Here is an 18,375-nt window from a genome sequence, read left to right on the forward strand (position 1 = left end):
TTATTTGATTCTGAATTAATTAAAGGTAAAGAAAATTTTAACTATAGAAGAATTTCTGAAGACTTCAGTCCTGTTTTATGTTTTTTGTTATACCATTTTTGTGAAAGATACCAATACTAATACCTACCTTTAAAATCAATGTTATGGCCAGCAAGCTAAGCTTAAGTTTATTTTCTCATTCAAGAATTATGCTTTATATTCATAGTTAATTGAGAGGAAGAAATTAATTTTAATATTTGAGTATGGCCTTTGGTTAGTACATTTATATATGATTAATTCACATGGTAATTAAAGTTCTACTCCTCATTCATATCCCAAATGAACTTTAAGGGAATGTTTTTCATGTTCCTGTTGAATATTCTGTCAAATCTTTCATTCTGATCCACAGTCAAGTGATGCTTCCAGTCTCCAATGGTTCCTAATGGGAGAAGCACAGGATAGCACCTACATAAGTAGCAGAATCGGGACGCAGTCCACCCAACTCACTCTACTCACTACAGCTCACACTGCACATCACTGAGTTCTCCGGAGGGTAAGGTTGGCTATCTCTCCTCCAATCACAGAAGAAATTTCTGAGTAGCAACATGATAAATAGATATCACTAACTACTACTACTGAGTTGTAGCTGATTTTTAGAAGGAAAAAAAAACACCTTAAAAGTTAAAAAAAATAGAATTTTAAAAGCACATTTTTTACTATGTGCTAATCATCATACTAGGAAAACACTTAGATTTAAACACAGTCTTTTGAGGTATATGCTGTTTTGTTTTTCCTTTTTAAAATGAAAAAAAATGAGACCCAGAAGTTTTTAGCAAGTCAAGGTGACACAGAGCTTCAGTGCAGTTATCATTGTGGTTTTAATGAGTAGGAATTTGAAATATTCACTGTTAGTTAAAATGAAAAAATCCATTTAGTTTTCTGAGTTGCCTGAAAAGATGATATTATTGTTTGCATTTGGAACAGATGGCGAGCTATCATGGGTAAGACATTAAGACTTGTTGAGGAATGAGATGTGAGAACTGATGTTAAGTGGCAGAAGAGACAAAATAAAAGAGTTCCTGAAAAATATAAAAACCCAGCAATATTAAAATATAAGCTAATACTCACAGTAATGATAAGTTAAAAGGATATTAAGAGGGAAATGTTCATTCTTACCCATATCTCTGGGCATATAATGAGATCATCAAAAATTTATTGTCTATTTACTTTATTGAATTCATGTCAGATATAGTTATTAAGACATCACTCTAATTTTTATGATGAAGAAAATCTCACATTTGATGAAGCAGCATTTTAAACTTTGTCTTCAATATAAACAGACAATAAGTTTACTTGTCCAGTATCCTAGAAAAATAGCAAATAAAATTGTTCTTGCCTAGGCGGTGTTTCACTATTTCTGTAATTCTAGCTTTCAGGGAGAGGTATGTTGTGGAGATAGGAGGATTACGAATATAAGGTACCTGTGTTTGCTTAGACTACACTGAGAGGCAAAGATTCTCTCTCTCTCTCTCTCTCTCTCTCTCTCTCTCTCTCTCTCTCTCACACACACACACACACACATACACACAACACACACACACCCAACAAATCAAAGCAAAAACAAAATAAAACAAAAAAATTCCCCAAAAGCCAATAGAATAAGATGAATTAGAGTCTTAACTTCTAACACATCTATTGCCTAGGACAAGACTGATGACATACTCTAAAAAATGAGCTGTGTGGCCTAAAAGGAAGAAATACATATTTATTTAGTAAGTGAAATTATCAGGTTTTTTTTTCTAAAACTACTAGAAACCGGTTTCTTCAGGTTCTCTGTCAACTAAAATGCTTGATACTTCCAAATGTCATTATCACCTGGAAAAAATACTTTAAAAACACATATTATTTCTCTAAAGTACTTCCGGGCACACACAACTTTTTTTTTTTTTTTTTTTTGCTACTACAGACTATTAAATTTCACCTTTGCGGAGGAATTTTCCCTGATTATTTCTTGTCCAATTTTTCAGTTTTTGTTTATGTGCATAATTTGCTCGCGGGTCAGATTTCATGTTCTGAAATGTAGCTTGTCTCACAACAGCATCCACATCTTCTTCACTCAGTTCTTTCTCCAGAAAATTGCAGATTTTAAGCACTGAGCCCCTGAGGTCCTGAAAAGTCATGGATTTAGAAGTTACTGACCTTTTTTTTTTAAATATTTATTTATTTATTATGCATACAATATTCTGTCTGTGTATATGTCTGCAGGCCAGAAGAGAGCACTAGACTTCATTACAGATGGTTGTGAGCCACCATGTGGTTGCCGGGAATTGAACTCAGGACCTTTGGAAGAGGAGGCCATGCTCTTAGCCACTGAGCCAAAGTTACTGACCTTTTAATGGAGGTGTGAGTTACAGCCCAGTGTGTAACATGAACAGGTAGGACTTATTTTTGGAATGCAAGATTGTTCCACACATGAAAACATTATAGGAACCTTTATTGTCATTGATGCAGAATAAACCATTAATAAAACACAGCTCTTTTGAGACACTGTAGCCTAAGCTGGCCTGGAATTCCATATGTACTCTAGGCTGTTCTCAAAGTTAGAATGGTCTTCATTTTGTAAGGTCCCGTGGGCTGGGATTAGAGGCAGGAGCTACTACACCCATCTCAATACCATTGTTAAATAAAAGCATCAACAAATGAGCAGAAGAACCCAAGTAACTCCATGCAAAAAACTGAGTATTCAACATTTTTGGCTAGAAACACAGTTGGTTGATTTTTATGTGATGTCTGCAATCAGTCAGATTTTACACCATTTAACATATTACTGTAAAACAATAGGCAGATAATTTAGTGACACAGCATCTAAATTACAGGCAAAGAAGTAAAATTTTCTCTGTAAAATGAACAGCAGTATGACCTCATATGTAACACAAAAACTAGGGAAAGCAAAGAATCTGCTAGAATAGTGAGATTTTACAAAGCTGTGAGATATAAATCAAATCAGCACAGAAATATTAGTTGAAATTATAAATACTAGTGATGAGTAATGCTAAATTAAGATAAAAATACATGAACTTTGAAATGGTAGGAGAAAAAAACTTAGGAATAATTGGCGAAAATGGTAGAGACAGATCCATTGAAACCAACAAAACATGGATGAAAGAAAAAGAAACAGAAACAAACATAACAGCATCCTACAGTCATAAATTGGAGGACAATTATTATTTATTTATTTATTTGGTTTTTTTGGAGGCAGGATATTTCTGAAGTTTTATATCCTGTTCTGGCTCTCACTATGTAGTTTAGATTGGCCTTGAACTCACAGAGATATGCTGCTTCCTGAGTGCTGGGATTAAAAAGTGTGCCACCACTGACCGCCCAGCTGAGGACAGTTATTTTAAAGATGCTATGCAAAACAATCCACAAATTCTATGCAATCTGTAGTAAAATTGCAGTGTTTTATTTTTCATTTTTGCCAAAAGAAAGGGAGAAAAGAAAGTCTGTTCAAAAGTTTTATGAAATTTTGACACCTCATAGGACCTAGTTCTTTTCATCCACCAAGTGTATCTCAATTATTACAGTTAGCTCATCAGGACTGGCAGCAAACCCTTTACATATTGATCCATGTATGTACTCTACTCACAAAGAAGCATTTTAATGTCATGGTGAATCTAATGTGTGCTGATTACTTGAATACAGAAATAAACCAATAGGGCAGAATAGACTTCCCAGGATATAATCTCTAGTTTATAATGGTAAAATGATTTTGATATGACTGCCAAAAATTTTAAATGGGAAAGGTCATTCACTTCAACAAATGTTCTTGGATAAACCAGATGTCTATATGCAAAAGAACAAAGCTAAATTATCACCTTACAATGTATTTCAAACCAATGAATATTGGCCAAACATAAAAGCAAGGGCCTAAACTATCATGCTCTTAGAGAGACTTAAAGGGAATGATTTAGAGCATAGGATTTCACAGTGGTGTCTGGGATATGTCCCAACAAGTACAGAAATACAGAAAAAAAGCTTATTAAGTTGATTATACTAAATTTGGTAATGCCTATGTAAAAGGGGAAAGATTCAATGATATTAAAAGTTCACCTATAGAATGGGAACAGTATTTATGTCATTTATCTGATACAGGATTACCCTCAGAAATCAACAACAACAAAATCAACCTATCTAAAACTTTAAATAAATGATTCTCAAAGGGAGTCTAGAACCATCCATTAAACACGAGAAAAATGTTCTCTATTACGACTCATTTGGAAGTGTAAACCGACAAGAAGTGCACACCACTTATGTCCTCTTATGATGACTATTCCTTAACAAATGACAGAAAATCATAAGCGCTGGTGCTGCTGGTAGAAATATAAGTGGTTCATTTGCAAAGGGAAACATATGACGCTTGGCTTCACAAAACCAAAGCAGAACCACTGTATAATCCAACTACTCCACTTCTGGCTTTCACATCTGATTCCAAGCGATTGAACCTAACATCTCTAACAGATTTGTGCATCCATATTCACAGCATCAGTATGCACAACAGCTAAAATGTGGAAACAAGTCAAACTTATATAGATTATAGAACATAAATACAATGGGATATGCAGACAGAGAGAGGGAATTCTGATACATGATGCAATAAGCCTTGATAACATTGAGGACACCACAGTAAGTAAAATAAGTCAATAAAAATACAACTGCATGTCTCCACTCATGCCAAGTACTAAGCTTGAAGAAGTTAATACAGGAAGAACATGGCATGGTGATTTTCAGGACTGAGAAGAGAATAATATGAAGTTATGGTTTAACAATCCTAGGGTTCAGCTTGCCAAAAAGAATTTGGATATTGGAAGTGACAAATGGTTATATAACAAGTCATAATAGTGAAATGGTGCATTTAAGTTATGGATTTTAAAATCGTAATTAAGAGTGCAATTGGAGTTAATAATCTAAGTAGGAATGTAGTAGATGTTTATGACAGATTAATTTTTCCTAGAGAAGTTGTGACACTCTTCATGATGAAGAAGAACTACCTCCAATTCACGAACAAAAATAATAAATAAGAAGGCACACATGGATTTCTGTTGTAGATGTAAAAACAAATATTGATTAAGAGAAGCTTAAAATTCCTTTCATATTTAATGAAAGCTGAGCTTCTGAGGAGTTGATATGTTAGATACAAAATAATTGAGATAGGTTTGCATCTGTAGACCAGATGGTTTAGGGCCTTGCTAAGATGACTTGAGTCTGTTAGTCTCCATCTTTGTCTGTGGTCATTTGTGGAAGGAACTTAGTGCTCTGTTCTGAATAAAATAATAGGATCCTAATGCTAAGTGATTTACACAAATGACTTTGATGCACAATGACTGACCACAAAACCAAGAGCAGAAAAGAACATGAAAAACAGAGCAATGCAGCTGAAAGAAAAATAAAAAAGATAATAGAACTCTGGATCCAATAACGGAGTTATTGGAAATAATTTTAACGTAATATTGTATTCAAGGAGGTAAAAGACAAAAACATAGACTGCCTGAACCCAATACTATAAATAAGAATGAATTAAAAACAGACTGTCTTTAATTGATAAAAAGTAAATACCATTGAATAATTTTTGTACAAGCTTCGACTCGGATGAAATCAGCAAAATCAAACATGGAGCCAGGGGTAGGAGCAAACTCTCAGAATAGTTCAGAATGGAAAGTCAAAGATGTTGGCCCCTGTAAGAAGAACTTTGCCTCTCTTAGGTGAGGTGACACACAACTTTAATTCCAAGGTTCAGAAGGCAGAAGCGTGTGGATCTCTGTAAGTTCAAGGTTAGACTGGTCTAAATAAAGAGTTTGGACAAGCTATAGTTACATACCGAGATGCTATCTCAGTAAAAGTAACAAATTAACAAAAACAAAATAGGGAGTTTTATATGTGATACAGTTCATTAAACTATTGCGACTCTCACATTCTTTGTGCAGGATAGTTTCTCAGCAACAGACACTTCCTCAATGCCCCACTTTTCTCTGTTTAAAAAATCTGAGATATATTTTATGAAAGAGCAAACTGTTTTTTTTTTTGTCAATCTGCCATTTATTTGTTTATCGTATATATTATGCACATAAATTGGAAGCAGTTTTAAATCATACTTTTAGGGTACCCACCCAGACTATGACTGCAACCTCTGTGAGGTCATGCACAATGTTTGTATTCAACAATCTTTTTTTTATTAAGAGCTGACTTCTCGAGCAAACTGTTTTTCATATAAATCTAGGAGCACCTTTCAGGTTTCCCCCATATTCAATCTGCAGTGATTACTACACTAAGGCACATAATACAGATGAAATTCTTTATTACAGACTTCGATCAGTTGGAACACACAAAGGAAAAATAAAAACACATGGGAAGGAAAAGTTAAGTCCTTCACATCTCTTGAGTATTTGCCATTAAGTGGATTCTGATGTCTTCTCAGAATTAATTGAGATATCTAGATTCTTTTGCTTTTTTGTGTTCACCTTTTAAAGGAAAACATTTGAAAAAGACAAGCATTAGGTTCAAAAAGTTATTAGGACATGAATAATAATTCTACCATGTATTTAGGGAACTGAAATATGTAGGTTATTTTAGAGCCCCAACAAATGTATCTCCTCCTAGTAGTAAGCCTCATCTTTTCTACAAACAATGACTGTCCTCATCAATGAGTATAACTTTTTGCTATACCCATACTTTGTCCCATAAATAGGAATCTTTTAACACAGTCTGAATTCTATTCAGAACTCTGTTCTTGAGAAAGGAAAACAGAAATATTTCTGTATAGTCATAAAGTTTCTAGGGATGGCACTTCTAAGTCAGTGAATAACCAAACTCGTCTGAAAGGAACTGGTTTATTGTCTTAGTGTGATAATCAGTGGAGAAGCAAGCATGAAGGTTTAGACCAAAATTACAAAGTCGTTTCACAGCAATGGACAAGGAAGACACCAAAATTATCTTAACTTTCTTAAAAATATAGTTATTAGAAAATATTGAGAGTTTCTCCTTAAAATATTAATTTTGGTTATAATTTTGGGTATGATGTGTCAGAATAATCAGTGGGTAAATCCTCATCTTTAAATGGTATACTTACATTTATCGTTTTCAGTTTTAAACTCATGATAGGAAATTATATTCCAAAGATACTGATTTTGTTCCATTGCTGTGGAATTTTTTTTATAACTCTTAATGTCTTGTCACTACTTTGGGATTACAGAAATAATCATTAGCATGACCCACAAATCTTGCGCAGTTCTGACTTCGGTCTCACATACTAGTTTCTTGTCTCTCTGCCCCACACCTTCAATGTTCAAGTCATTTCCTTACTTGGTTCTAAGTACTGTATTTGTTCATAAAAATTCCATCTTGTGTTTTGATTTTAGCCATTTTCTTTTTGTTAATTCATATATATTAACTTATAAATCCCATATTACTTTTACCCGCCCAGAAAAGCCATTATCTTCAATTATACCAGAAACCTTTATATGAATGCTGACATTGTATTTGGCATTTCATTAATAACTACACTTACTAGTCTAAAATCTCTAAAAGTTTAAAAATCATAGTGTGTAGGTGTGTGTGTGAGTGCATGCATGTGAGTATGCAACGTATTTGTGGCAAGACAGGAACTAGTATCACGGTGCATGGGTGGAGCTCAGTAGACAAGCTTATAGAGTTTTTCTCAACTTTCACCCTTATGGAGGCTGTGATGATTGAATTTGGATTGTTAGCCACATATTGGAAGTCCCTTTACTCACTTTGCCATGTCACCAGCCAAGATACATAGGGATTTTTTACTTTGGGTATTTGCTTTTTGACTATTTGACTTCATTGTTATTGCATGAACTATAAAAAGGAAGGTCCTTGTTTAGTCTTGTTTTGGAGTGTGTCACTGAGAAGCATTCACTTATTTTTCATCAATAAATATGTCAATAAGTACCAGAATGTGATAAACTTTAACTCTTTATTTTTGATTTACAAAGCATGTTAGGGTACCTGTTAATTGTGAACAATCAAAAAATATTCTATAGATTCATCTTAGAGATGCTCCAATATTATTTTTTTCAGAAAGGGTGAACTTGCTAAATTGTTCAAATTATAATTTATGGCTCTAATTGTCCACATTTTATAGTAGTTACATGCCTCACTGCTGTTTTCTGGCCTTTAGTAATGAGTTGTAGCCTTCCTGAGAATATAGGCAAAGTAAATGAAGTCACCCTTCAAAACCTTACTGTTATCTAGTGTTATTCCTATAAATCTTCAACATGTACTCAGCCCACTGTCCATCAACAGATGGAAGAGTAAAGAATTTATGATATATGATGTATAGAGTATATAAAATAGATTATTATTCAGAAATAAAAATGAAATGAAATTCTGTCATCTGCAGTAAAATGTATGAAGTTAAGAACATTATGATAATTTAATAACCAAAAAAACAAGACAAATTTCTTGTATTTTCTTATATGTTGAAACTAAAAAGTCAATATTAAAGTAGAATTGTGTTGAATAGTGATTTGGAAGGGTATTGGGGGAAGAAAGGAATGATAATGCAAAAAGCATGGCAAGATAAGATCAATGCAAAACCTATTCATGGGCAAGAATATAACATCAAATACCACTAATGGATGTAATTAACCTGTAATAATAAAGTTTTAATTAAAAAAAGCATTGGTGTTGTGATATTTTGGGGTTGCATTTGACACAGGTAGTTGCATAAGAAGGGATCACAAACGATGAGTTTACATGAAGAAGAGAGTATGGAGGAGTCCAGTGAATAAGGCAGAGGCTGGATATTAGGAATCATCTTCAACAAAAAGCCCAAAGAATAATTAAAGTATGAAGATAACTGGCAGAATGTATTTCAACCAAGAGAAGTATGGTGTAAAAGAAATCATTTAAAAATACAACTACCTCCTCTTACCTTCTTCATATCTTCATAGCTCAGGAACATAATGTTGAAGTCCTGTCTGTGTTCATACCAGCCTCTTATGTGGTCAAACCAATTGCTTCCTACCACTGGGAGGAAAAGTAACAAGTGAGAATACCAAGCTGTGTGTCCATGTAGTGGACAACAAACTCTGTGTCTCCTTTTCCGGTTTGGAATTTTTAGAAATACAACGGAGGGCCTGAAATGGACATCCCTATTTAATGCTTAATAGCTGGGGGAACAATTACCTGACATTCATAGAAACTTGCCTATATAATATTACTACAGGAGTAAAAAAGAAGTAATAGAGAAATACAGGGCCTGAGCCTGCAGGTGCCTTTAAAACATACTGTTCCTTCTTCCTACTTCTCCATAGAGGTCACATGTCTCTGTATTTCCTATTGTTCACTATCTGTAATGATGTAGAATCTGAATATCATCTTACAAGCAAGTGAAATTCTGATTCCACATGTGTTGTGCTGTGGGATAATGCTCTTGTACCCTATAAAGATTTGTCACTTGTATTGGTTTAATAAAATGCTGATGGGCCAATATCCAGGCAGGAAGTATAGGTGGCATGACAAGACTAGGAGAATTCTGGGACGAGGAAAGGCAGAGACAGTCATCTTCCAGAGGGAGCAAGATGAAAATGCTGCACTCAGAAAAGGTACCAAGTCACACAGTTAAACATATATAAGAATTATGGGTTAAATTAAGTTGTAAGAGCTAGTTAATAATAAGCCTGAGCTAATAGGCCAAAGAGTTTGTGTAATTAATATAAGCCACTATGTGTTTTGGGGGATTGAATGACTGCCGACCAGGTGGGACAGAAACTTCTGTTTATAGTGATGAGTCTCTTACCTTAATTAATCCACCTATGTAGTAGAATGAACAATTCCACAGCTACAGTATAAAGCCATAAATAGGCTCATGCAAAACATACAATTTGCTCTGCCATAATGGATTATTCTATTTTTGTCACTAGTTGGAAAGAACTGATAGAATATCTGTAAACCAAAATAGTTCCCAAATGGCATGCCTTTGTAATCCTGAAAATCCTCATGTGGTGCATAAGGAAAGAAAACTCAGTTGTCAGCACATAGAGTTGACAACAAATTGGCACTAAAGATAAGTTCTTTGTGTTTCGTTTTTTTTTTTTTGTTCATCTGCTATTGTTTTTCTTCTTTTGGTATATTTTTCTTGTTCTTTTAAAAATAATGCCCTGCTCCAATCTTTAAAATATGTTCTGTAAGTCTAAGAATTTGGCTTACTGGCACCTTTTGTGTAATTGGTTTCAGTCCAGGTATATCAATTAATACTTACCTCTTCCATCTAGAAATGTTTCCATAAATGTTTCTACAGAATTTGAGGCTTCATGTGTAATCATCCAATTTGAAAAATGAAAGTAAGAGATCAAAACATCTTTAGGATTTCTGTAGATATAAAGAATCTGTAGGAAGAATTGTGTAATTATTTCTTTAATCTAATCTTGGATATGCTTAGAAGTTTTTAAATACAATTTTATAATATTCAAGTGTAACAATAAGCATAATTATTTCCTCTAGTCTTTGAGCTGTACAAATTCAAATGGTTTTTATTTATACTTTGGTATTAGAAAGAGTACTGTATTAAAAAACCTTTCTTTATGGCTTTTATGTTTAAGAATGTAGTTCAAAAAGAGGTCAAGACCATGATGGGTACACCCACTGAAACAGTCTACCTGAGCTCCCATTAGCTCAGGAACTTCAGCTGGACATGGAAGTAACAAACATAGGTCCAAAGTAGACCCTCTGAATGTGGGTGACTGTTGTTTGGCTGGAGCAGTCTGTGGGATCACTGGCAGTGGCACCAAGATTTATCCCTAGTGCATACCCTAGCTTTTGGGGAAACTATTCTTTTTGGATGGATACCTTGCTCAGCCTAGGTATAGTAGGAAGGGCCTTGGGCCTTCCCCAAATCAATGTGTCTTACCCTCTCTGAGGAGTAGTTGGGGTGGTGGAATATAGGGATATGTGGATGGAATGGGAAGATTGGCGTGAGTAGTAACTTGGATTGGTATGTATAATGAAAAAAGATGGCTTGTTTTTGTTTAAAGTAAAAATTAAGTTAAATTGAAAAGAATGTATCTCAATTCTCAAAAAGCAATATTAATTGTAATGTTCATAAATACTGAACATTTGCCTTATGTGATCAAAATATATAAAATTTTTAATTAAAAATTTAAAAGTAAAAATTAATTACCCATGAGGGTCAATTGATGGATATTATGTGATAGCAGAGGAGATAAATCTGAAAACAAAAGCTAATAATCATAACAAAATAATTAGTAATATATTTATAATTATCAAATAAAAATGAGCTTTTCCTCCATATCTTTCATAAAAATAATGTAAACATGAGTTAAGAGCATAAATAGCATAAAAACTCACACATAGACACAATAATCTGTGGACGTCTGTCCACAACATTAGCACCTGGGTATCTAGGGCAGGAGGAGGAGCTCATGCCAGCTTTGGCTACATGGAATATTCTCATAAAAGAAATAAAGTAAGGGCATGAGGAATAGAATAAGAAAGGAAAACTAAAACCCAGAGATTGTATCTCTAGGCTTAAAGCAAAGAAAAATTTCTCAAATGTGAATTTATTTAAAAGAAAAATCAGACAGGCCCTTCGACCCCAGTTGCACCAGGAACAAACAGGTGAGTATCTGATATTTTGGTTGGAAAGCCCTGCTCTCTAGGCCCTATACCCTGCACTTCCGCCAACTAAAGAACCCCCAGCAATGAGTCAGTAGCTCTCTTATCAACTATCTCCTGCTACAGGACTCTCTGGCCCCACCTGCACATGGAGAAGGTCAGTAACTCCTGGAGCCACAGGCTCAAACTGCACCCAGAGGAAGAGGCCTGAACTGAATCTGGAGGAAGAGCAACCACCAGAGCTACAGAACCCACTTGTACCAATTAGAGGAAAACATGGGTAGAAAGCAGTGTAAGAATACATACTACAACATAAAGAGCAACATGGCACCACCAGAAGATCTACAGCAAGACAATCTGAACATCCCAACACAGAGATGAAGCAGAAGAAAATGACATTAAATATAACTTTATAAATACGATGAAGGCCCTTAAAGAGGAAATCAAAAGTTCCCTTAAAGAAATGGAGGAAAAAGCAAACAAAAACCTGGAAGAAATCAATCAATCATTTAAGGATTTATTGTCTATGAAAAAACAATCAGACAAATAAAGGAAACAGTCCAAGACTTGAAAATTCAAATAGAGGCAGTAATGAAAACACAAACTAAGGGAATTATGAATGTAGAAAAACAGGGTAAATGAACAGGAACTGAAGGTGCAAGTATAACCAATAGAATGAAACAGAAGGAAGAGAGAATCTCAGGCGTTGAAGACACAATAGAGGAAATTGATTCATTGGTCAAAGAAAATGTTAAATCCAAGAAATTCTGAGCAAAAAACATTCAGAAAAATCTGGGACACTACGAAACGACCAAACCTAAAACTAACAAGGATAAAAGAAGGAGAAGAATACAAGCTCAAAGGCATGGAAGATATTCAACAAAATGATAGAAATCTTTCCCAACCTGAAGATGGAAATGCCTATGAGGGTACAAGAAGCACACAGAACACCAAACACATTTGACTCCCCCCCCCCAAAATAATCCCCTTGTCATATATTAATCAAAACACTAAACATACAGAATAAAGAAAGTATACTAAGATCTGCAAGAGAAAAAAACCAAGTAACATAAAAAGACTGACCTATCAGAATTACTCCAGACTTCTCAATAGAAATTCTGAAAGCAAAGCTTGGTAGACGTTATGCAGACAATAAGAGATCATGGATGCCAGCCCAGACTACTATACCCAGCAAAGCTCTCAATCACCATAGATAGAGAACACAGGATATTCCCAGACAAAACCAGATTTAAACAATACCTAGTCACAAATCCAGCCCTAAGAAAGTAACTAGAAGAGAACCACAATTAAAGGAAGCTAGCTGCACCCACTAAAACCACAGCTAACAGGTAACCTCATACCAGCAAGCCTGAAAGAAGGGAAGCACACAAATACTACCACCACCACCAAAACCAAATCAGACAGCAATTAACAATCACTGGTCATTAATATCTCTTAATATCAATGGTCTCAATTCGCTTATGTAAAGAGACAGGCTATCAGAATGGATACAAAACCAGGATCCATCAATCTGATTTATAAAAGAAACACACCTCAACCTCAAAGACAGTGATTACCTCAGAGTAAGGCTTAGGAAGGGATATTCCAAGCAAGTGTAACAAAGAAAAAAGTTGGTGTAACTATCCTAATATCTAACAAAATACATTTTAAACTAAAATTAATCAAAAGAGATGAAGAAGGACAGTTAGCTCGTCTCAGGCTAGTGAGAGATCATGGACTGTGGACTGACAGCTGGGAAAACTGCATGGGACTGAGCTAGACCTGAATGTGGGTGACAGTTATGTGGCTTGTTCTGTTGGAAGGGGCCCTGGTTGTCACACCAGGACCTATCCCAGGTACATAAACCTGCTTTTTGGAGTCTGTTCCCTATAGTGGGATACCTTATTGAGCCTTGATATCAAGGGTAGAGGCTTGCTCCTGCCTCAAGTTAGTATTCCAGAATTTGTTAAATTCTGAATGAAGGCCATACTCCCTCTGAGAAGTGGATGGGGAATAAGAATGGGATAGGTGGAGGACAGGGAAAGAGGATAGAGGGGGAACTGGGGTTTGTATATAAGATGAAAAGTAATTTTTAAAAAAATATGAAAAAATAGCAAGAAAAATGAATCCATTTGATAACACTAAAATTAAGAATGTTCCTGATAAAAACACTCATGAGAAAAGCAATGAGGATGATCTAAAATAGATTCATATCTAGGAGTGATAGAAAGCAAACTGAACAGAAGAATGTAATTAAACATTAGGGTAATGATAGACTCTTTTCACACAATCAAAAATAGTGATGGCCACTAAACATCCAACATTGGCACACCCATTATGAGGATGAGGAGGCAGGTTAACATACTTTTGAGACACCTTTTCCTAGCTGCCATGTTGATAAACATGTAAAATTCTGATATGTCAAGTTACTAGGGAAACATTAATAAGTCATCTTTTATACATTTCTGCAAAAAATGACAAATCCACTTTCTTCGTAATTACTGCACCACCTTTGTAAGTGGAGTACTCTGGTCACTGTGGCTCTGCAGTCTATTCATGGGTGTGTGTTCTAGGGAAGCTGCTGAAAGAGTATCAGGAGACACACTCAAGAATGTTCATAGCAGCTGCATCACAGTGGGAAAACAATGGAACAGACTAATTATTTAGTACTTAAAGAAGGCATTTCATGGGTACAGTAAGTCACTAAGTTCTATGACATACTTTGACTTTTTTGTTCTTGAAAACTTTTGGCACCAAATAATATGGGAGATGGGTAGCAAAGGTACGAGGTGATGGCATTTTGGCAAAGTCCACATTACGGTGGTTGTACTCAAAGAATGGTGCTCTGTCTATTGTTAGGATGTTTTCAGTGTTGTTCCTGTGTCCCTCAAAATAAATCAGGCTGAGGATCTGTTGTGCCCAGATGGTACCTGTAAGAACAAATAACAATCCCGTTTTCAATCCTGAAGAAGGTTTTAATAATGAATACTAACACTAATGTCACCCAGTTTACAAATAATTTGGAGCTTTTTTTCCTTTAGCACTCAAGGCAGGCTTGGATGTGCCCCTTTTTCAATCACCATTGTCGGTATCAAACACTCAAGTCAGTAAGGCTGAACTCTATAACTCTCTGTTCCTTTCTCACTTACAAAGATGTGCTGATTGGTCGTGATAATCCAGATGATTCTTGTAGTGTCTGTATGTTCTATGCTATGCTGTTTATGGGCAATTCTGACTCATTTCTGAAATTACTACATTATTTGCTTATATATTATAACTGTGAAAAAACTAATAGAATTAAATATTTCTATTGTCTACTCCTTATCTTTCTTTGTACTCTCAAATACTTCTTACTATATTCCCAGTAATTGATCATAGCATACATGTAGAAAGAGGAAACCAAAGATTTCAGTGCTCTTGACATTTGGTCACTGGACTATTAGATCAAATCATACAGTGGAATTATTTGGGAAATAAATGCAAAATTCCAATTCTATTCCCTTTAAGAATTGATCCCATGTGGTCAAATACTGTCATGCTTAGGTTGAGCCTTAATTATTAATGGCTAACACAGATAATTTATTGGTGGCAGTGTAGATTTGATGAATCCTTAATTGTTAATGGCTATTCCAGATAATTCATTGGTACTAGTTTATTTAACATTATTTTATGTACATTGGTGTGACGGTGTTAGATCCTCTGGAACTGGAGTTACAGACAGTTGTTAGCTGTCATGTGGGTGCTGGAATCGAACCTCGGTCCTCTGGAAGAGCAGTCAGTGCTCTTAACCACTGAGCCATCTCTCCAGCTCCCTGGTACTAGTTTAGAATCGATTAACTAGCCACTATTCCCAGTGAGGATTGATGGTGCACTACATAAGCAGAGCCTGAAATTTTGAAAGGGCTGATTATGGGAAAATATCCCAGACTCCAGGGCTTATGACACTAAATGTGTCAGTATCCTGTGTGGCATAATATAAACATTCATTGCCTATTTCAGTCTTCTTGAGGACTTCTAAAAGCACTCAGTGTATCTACTGTGACTGAATTATTTGGTTATTTTCTACAGTGAACCACTAACTGCCTCACAGGACCCTTCATTCTGTACCACATTAAACATTACAAAGATGGAAGCAAAGTATGATTTGATATGAACAAAGAAATATTTTTGCAAAACATCTTTATTTACTGAAATCGTCAAATAGAGACATAAAATCTTGGTGTTATTGTACATGGACATTGAGAGTGGGGTGTGGATGTGAAATCTTCACACCTATTGCTTTACTATGTAGTCTGTGTTCACCACTGCAAAAAACTTATTCCAAGACTTATAAGTTTCATCTTTTGCTGAGGTAGAAGTACCTTTACAAAAGGAACTTCAGTTTATCTTCATGTCTGACAAAAAAACAGGAGTTAAATTGGAGTGCCTGTGTTTGCTTTTCCTGATTAGCTTCACAAACCTCAAGGCTTCCAGGAAGACTCACTGTTTTAAGAAGATTTTTTTGAGAATTTTATGTACATTACAGCTGTCCTAGAAATTTTGTGAACAAAATTGCATGTTTTTGAAATTTAATCATTGTCTTTACATAATAAAACATGTATCTTTTGCAGAAATAGTTTTGATTATCTCAGACCTGTTCAACAGGCTAAGGCATCTTGTCATCATTTACCAACAAGCTGCTGCTGGCTTCATATTTGATTCCCATCCCCCAGCATTTTTCCACAATAAATTACAATATATACATGGCAAGTGTTTTTACCCATATAGACTTGAGTTTTATTTATGTTTTTACCATATGTTGTTCTAAATTGCAGGTTGCTATGATTACAGATACTGTTGTCTGATGGGATTTAGGATATTCATGGAAACAAATCATTGGACTTGTATGAGGGGTTATCTAGATTAAGTTCATCAAGTTCACTGCAGATGGAAGTTGACAACGAACCTTCACCTGCCATTGGGAATTCTTCAACATGATGATGTATTCTGGTGCAGCAGTGAGAAAAGAAACTAATATTGTTGAAATGACAGTGGGTAGAAAGAAGAATATTTATGTACTTATTATCAAACCAAAATACCGGGAGGTGATAGGGCATTGCTTTAATCCCAAAACATGGGATACAGAGGCAGGCAGATCTATATGAGTTCAAGGCCAAACTTGTCTACAAGAGCTAGTTCCAGGACAGGCTCCAATGTGACACAGAAACTCTATCTAAAAAACTCACACACTCACAAACAAAATAAACAAACAAAAAACAAAACAAACACAAATGCCATATGGCCTAATTATTCCACTCACCAGATTTTGGATATGTGACTATGAAGACATCATCATCTCTAATTTCTTGATCATCCATGTTTTCCACTATGTTCATTTTAACTAGAGATCGTTGAAAGTTATAGCCTTTGAAGTTAAGTAAATATTCACCTTTATTGTCCATATTGATTTACCTAGAAGAAAAATTATAAAATTTTCTTTACTATCAAGGTATTTTCCAATAGTAAGTAATCGACATATTCCAAGCACACATCACATATTAATATTTGCTATAATAAGCTATTACATATGTTAGTTTATTTAAATTTACAAAAATTTTGTTACTACATTTTTATTATCACTGTATTAAATATGAAGAAACAAACATAGCAGGAAGTTAGAAAGATTTTTTTCTATAATTACAATGGGAAAGGTGATATTAATTCTAAACATACAGATGAGGAAATTAGGGTACAGAGAATACAATCAGCTTATTCAAGGACATCCTCCTCATTAGCTTAGAAAGAAGACAGCAAACAACTGAGGCAGAGTAGATGTTTGTAACTGAAGAGTTTATTTGTATAATAAATTTTTATTCCTTATTTAGGGCCTGTATTATACAGGTCCATATTTCTACATTTTATGGCAACCATAATTCTGAGTAACCTTCAGGGCACAAACAAAAAAAGGGCTGAATAATGAACACGTTACACCATCTTATTCATCATGGACTTCTCCAATTTTTGTCATTAAAAAGAAATTAGGAAAGTGAAACTTTTTCAGGATTTAAGGGAGGTTAATGCAACCATGCAGCTGATAGCAGCATTACAACCAGGACTGTTTTCTCCTACAATGATACCAAAAAGCACCCATAAAATTATTTTAGACATAAAAAATTATTTCAATACCACCCCTTTATCACCACAAGATTGCCAAAGATTTGCCTTTGATATCCCCTCATTTAATTTCAGAGAGGCATAGAAGAAATATCAATGGAGCATCTTAATTCAGGGTATAGCAAACAGTGCCACTTTATGCCAGAAGTTTGTAGCTCAGGTTAGAGATCAATTTCCACTAATTTTGTCATCCATTATATGGATGACATTATATGGATGAAGGAGTTTTACTTGAGACATATGAACTACTACAACAGAGCCTTAGCTTTAGGGCTTATTATTTCCAGAGAAAGTGCAGAAGCACCCACCTTTCCAGTATTTAGGTCACATGTTTTCCCCCCAAAAATAAGCCTCAAAAATTAGAAATTTAGAAGGATAGTTTAAAGACACTAAATGACTTTCAAAAGTTGTTAGGAAATATCCAATGGCTTTGATCTTATCTAAGGTATCCTATGGGAGACCTGGATACTCTAAGTGAAATCCTTAAAGGGGATAGTAATTCAAATTTCAGCAGAGAGCTTTCAGCAGCTGCCAGACAGGTTCTCTCTCTCTGCTAGAGCAGGCTATACAGAACAACACATACATTAT

At 35.0% G+C, this 18,375-nt stretch overlaps 1 protein-coding gene across 1 annotated transcript; it reads right to left on the reverse strand.

The window, feature by feature from the left end:
* Positions 1-296: 296 nt before the first annotated feature.
* Positions 297-17,075, reverse strand: LOC121449070 (amine sulfotransferase-like). The gene is made up of 6 exons (XM_041653274.1): positions 16,934-17,075; positions 14,356-14,564; positions 10,262-10,388; positions 8,933-9,027; positions 1,961-2,147; positions 297-418 (listed from the first exon to the last, which is right to left on the reverse strand). Exons 1-6 carry the CDS (start codon positions 17,073-17,075, stop codon positions 297-299), a joined length of 882 nt encoding a protein of 293 aa, XP_041509208.1.
* Between the last annotated feature and the right edge of the window lie 1,300 nt (positions 17,076-18,375).

Source organism: Microtus oregoni, unplaced genomic scaffold (genome assembly GCF_018167655.1).
Source record: "Microtus oregoni isolate MIOR12 unplaced genomic scaffold, Mior012 000006F_ref0000085, whole genome shotgun sequence".
NCBI classification, from domain to species: domain Eukaryota; kingdom Metazoa; phylum Chordata; class Mammalia; order Rodentia; family Cricetidae; genus Microtus; species Microtus oregoni.

Excerpts from the sequence above, each read along its gene's own strand:
- LOC121449070 (XM_041653274.1), bottom strand. The coding sequence starts at position 17,075 with ATGGACAATAAAGGTGAATATTTACTTAACTTCAAAGGCTATAACTTT. Across the intron at positions 10,389-14,355 it reads TCAAGAACAAAAAAGTCAAA|ATTCTTTATATCTACAGAAA; the intron begins GTATGTCATAGA and ends TTCTTCCTACAG. Across the intron at positions 2,148-8,932 it reads GCTATGAAGATATGAAGAAG|GACCTCAGGGGCTCAGTGCT; the intron begins GTAAGAGGAGGT and ends ATGACTTTTCAG.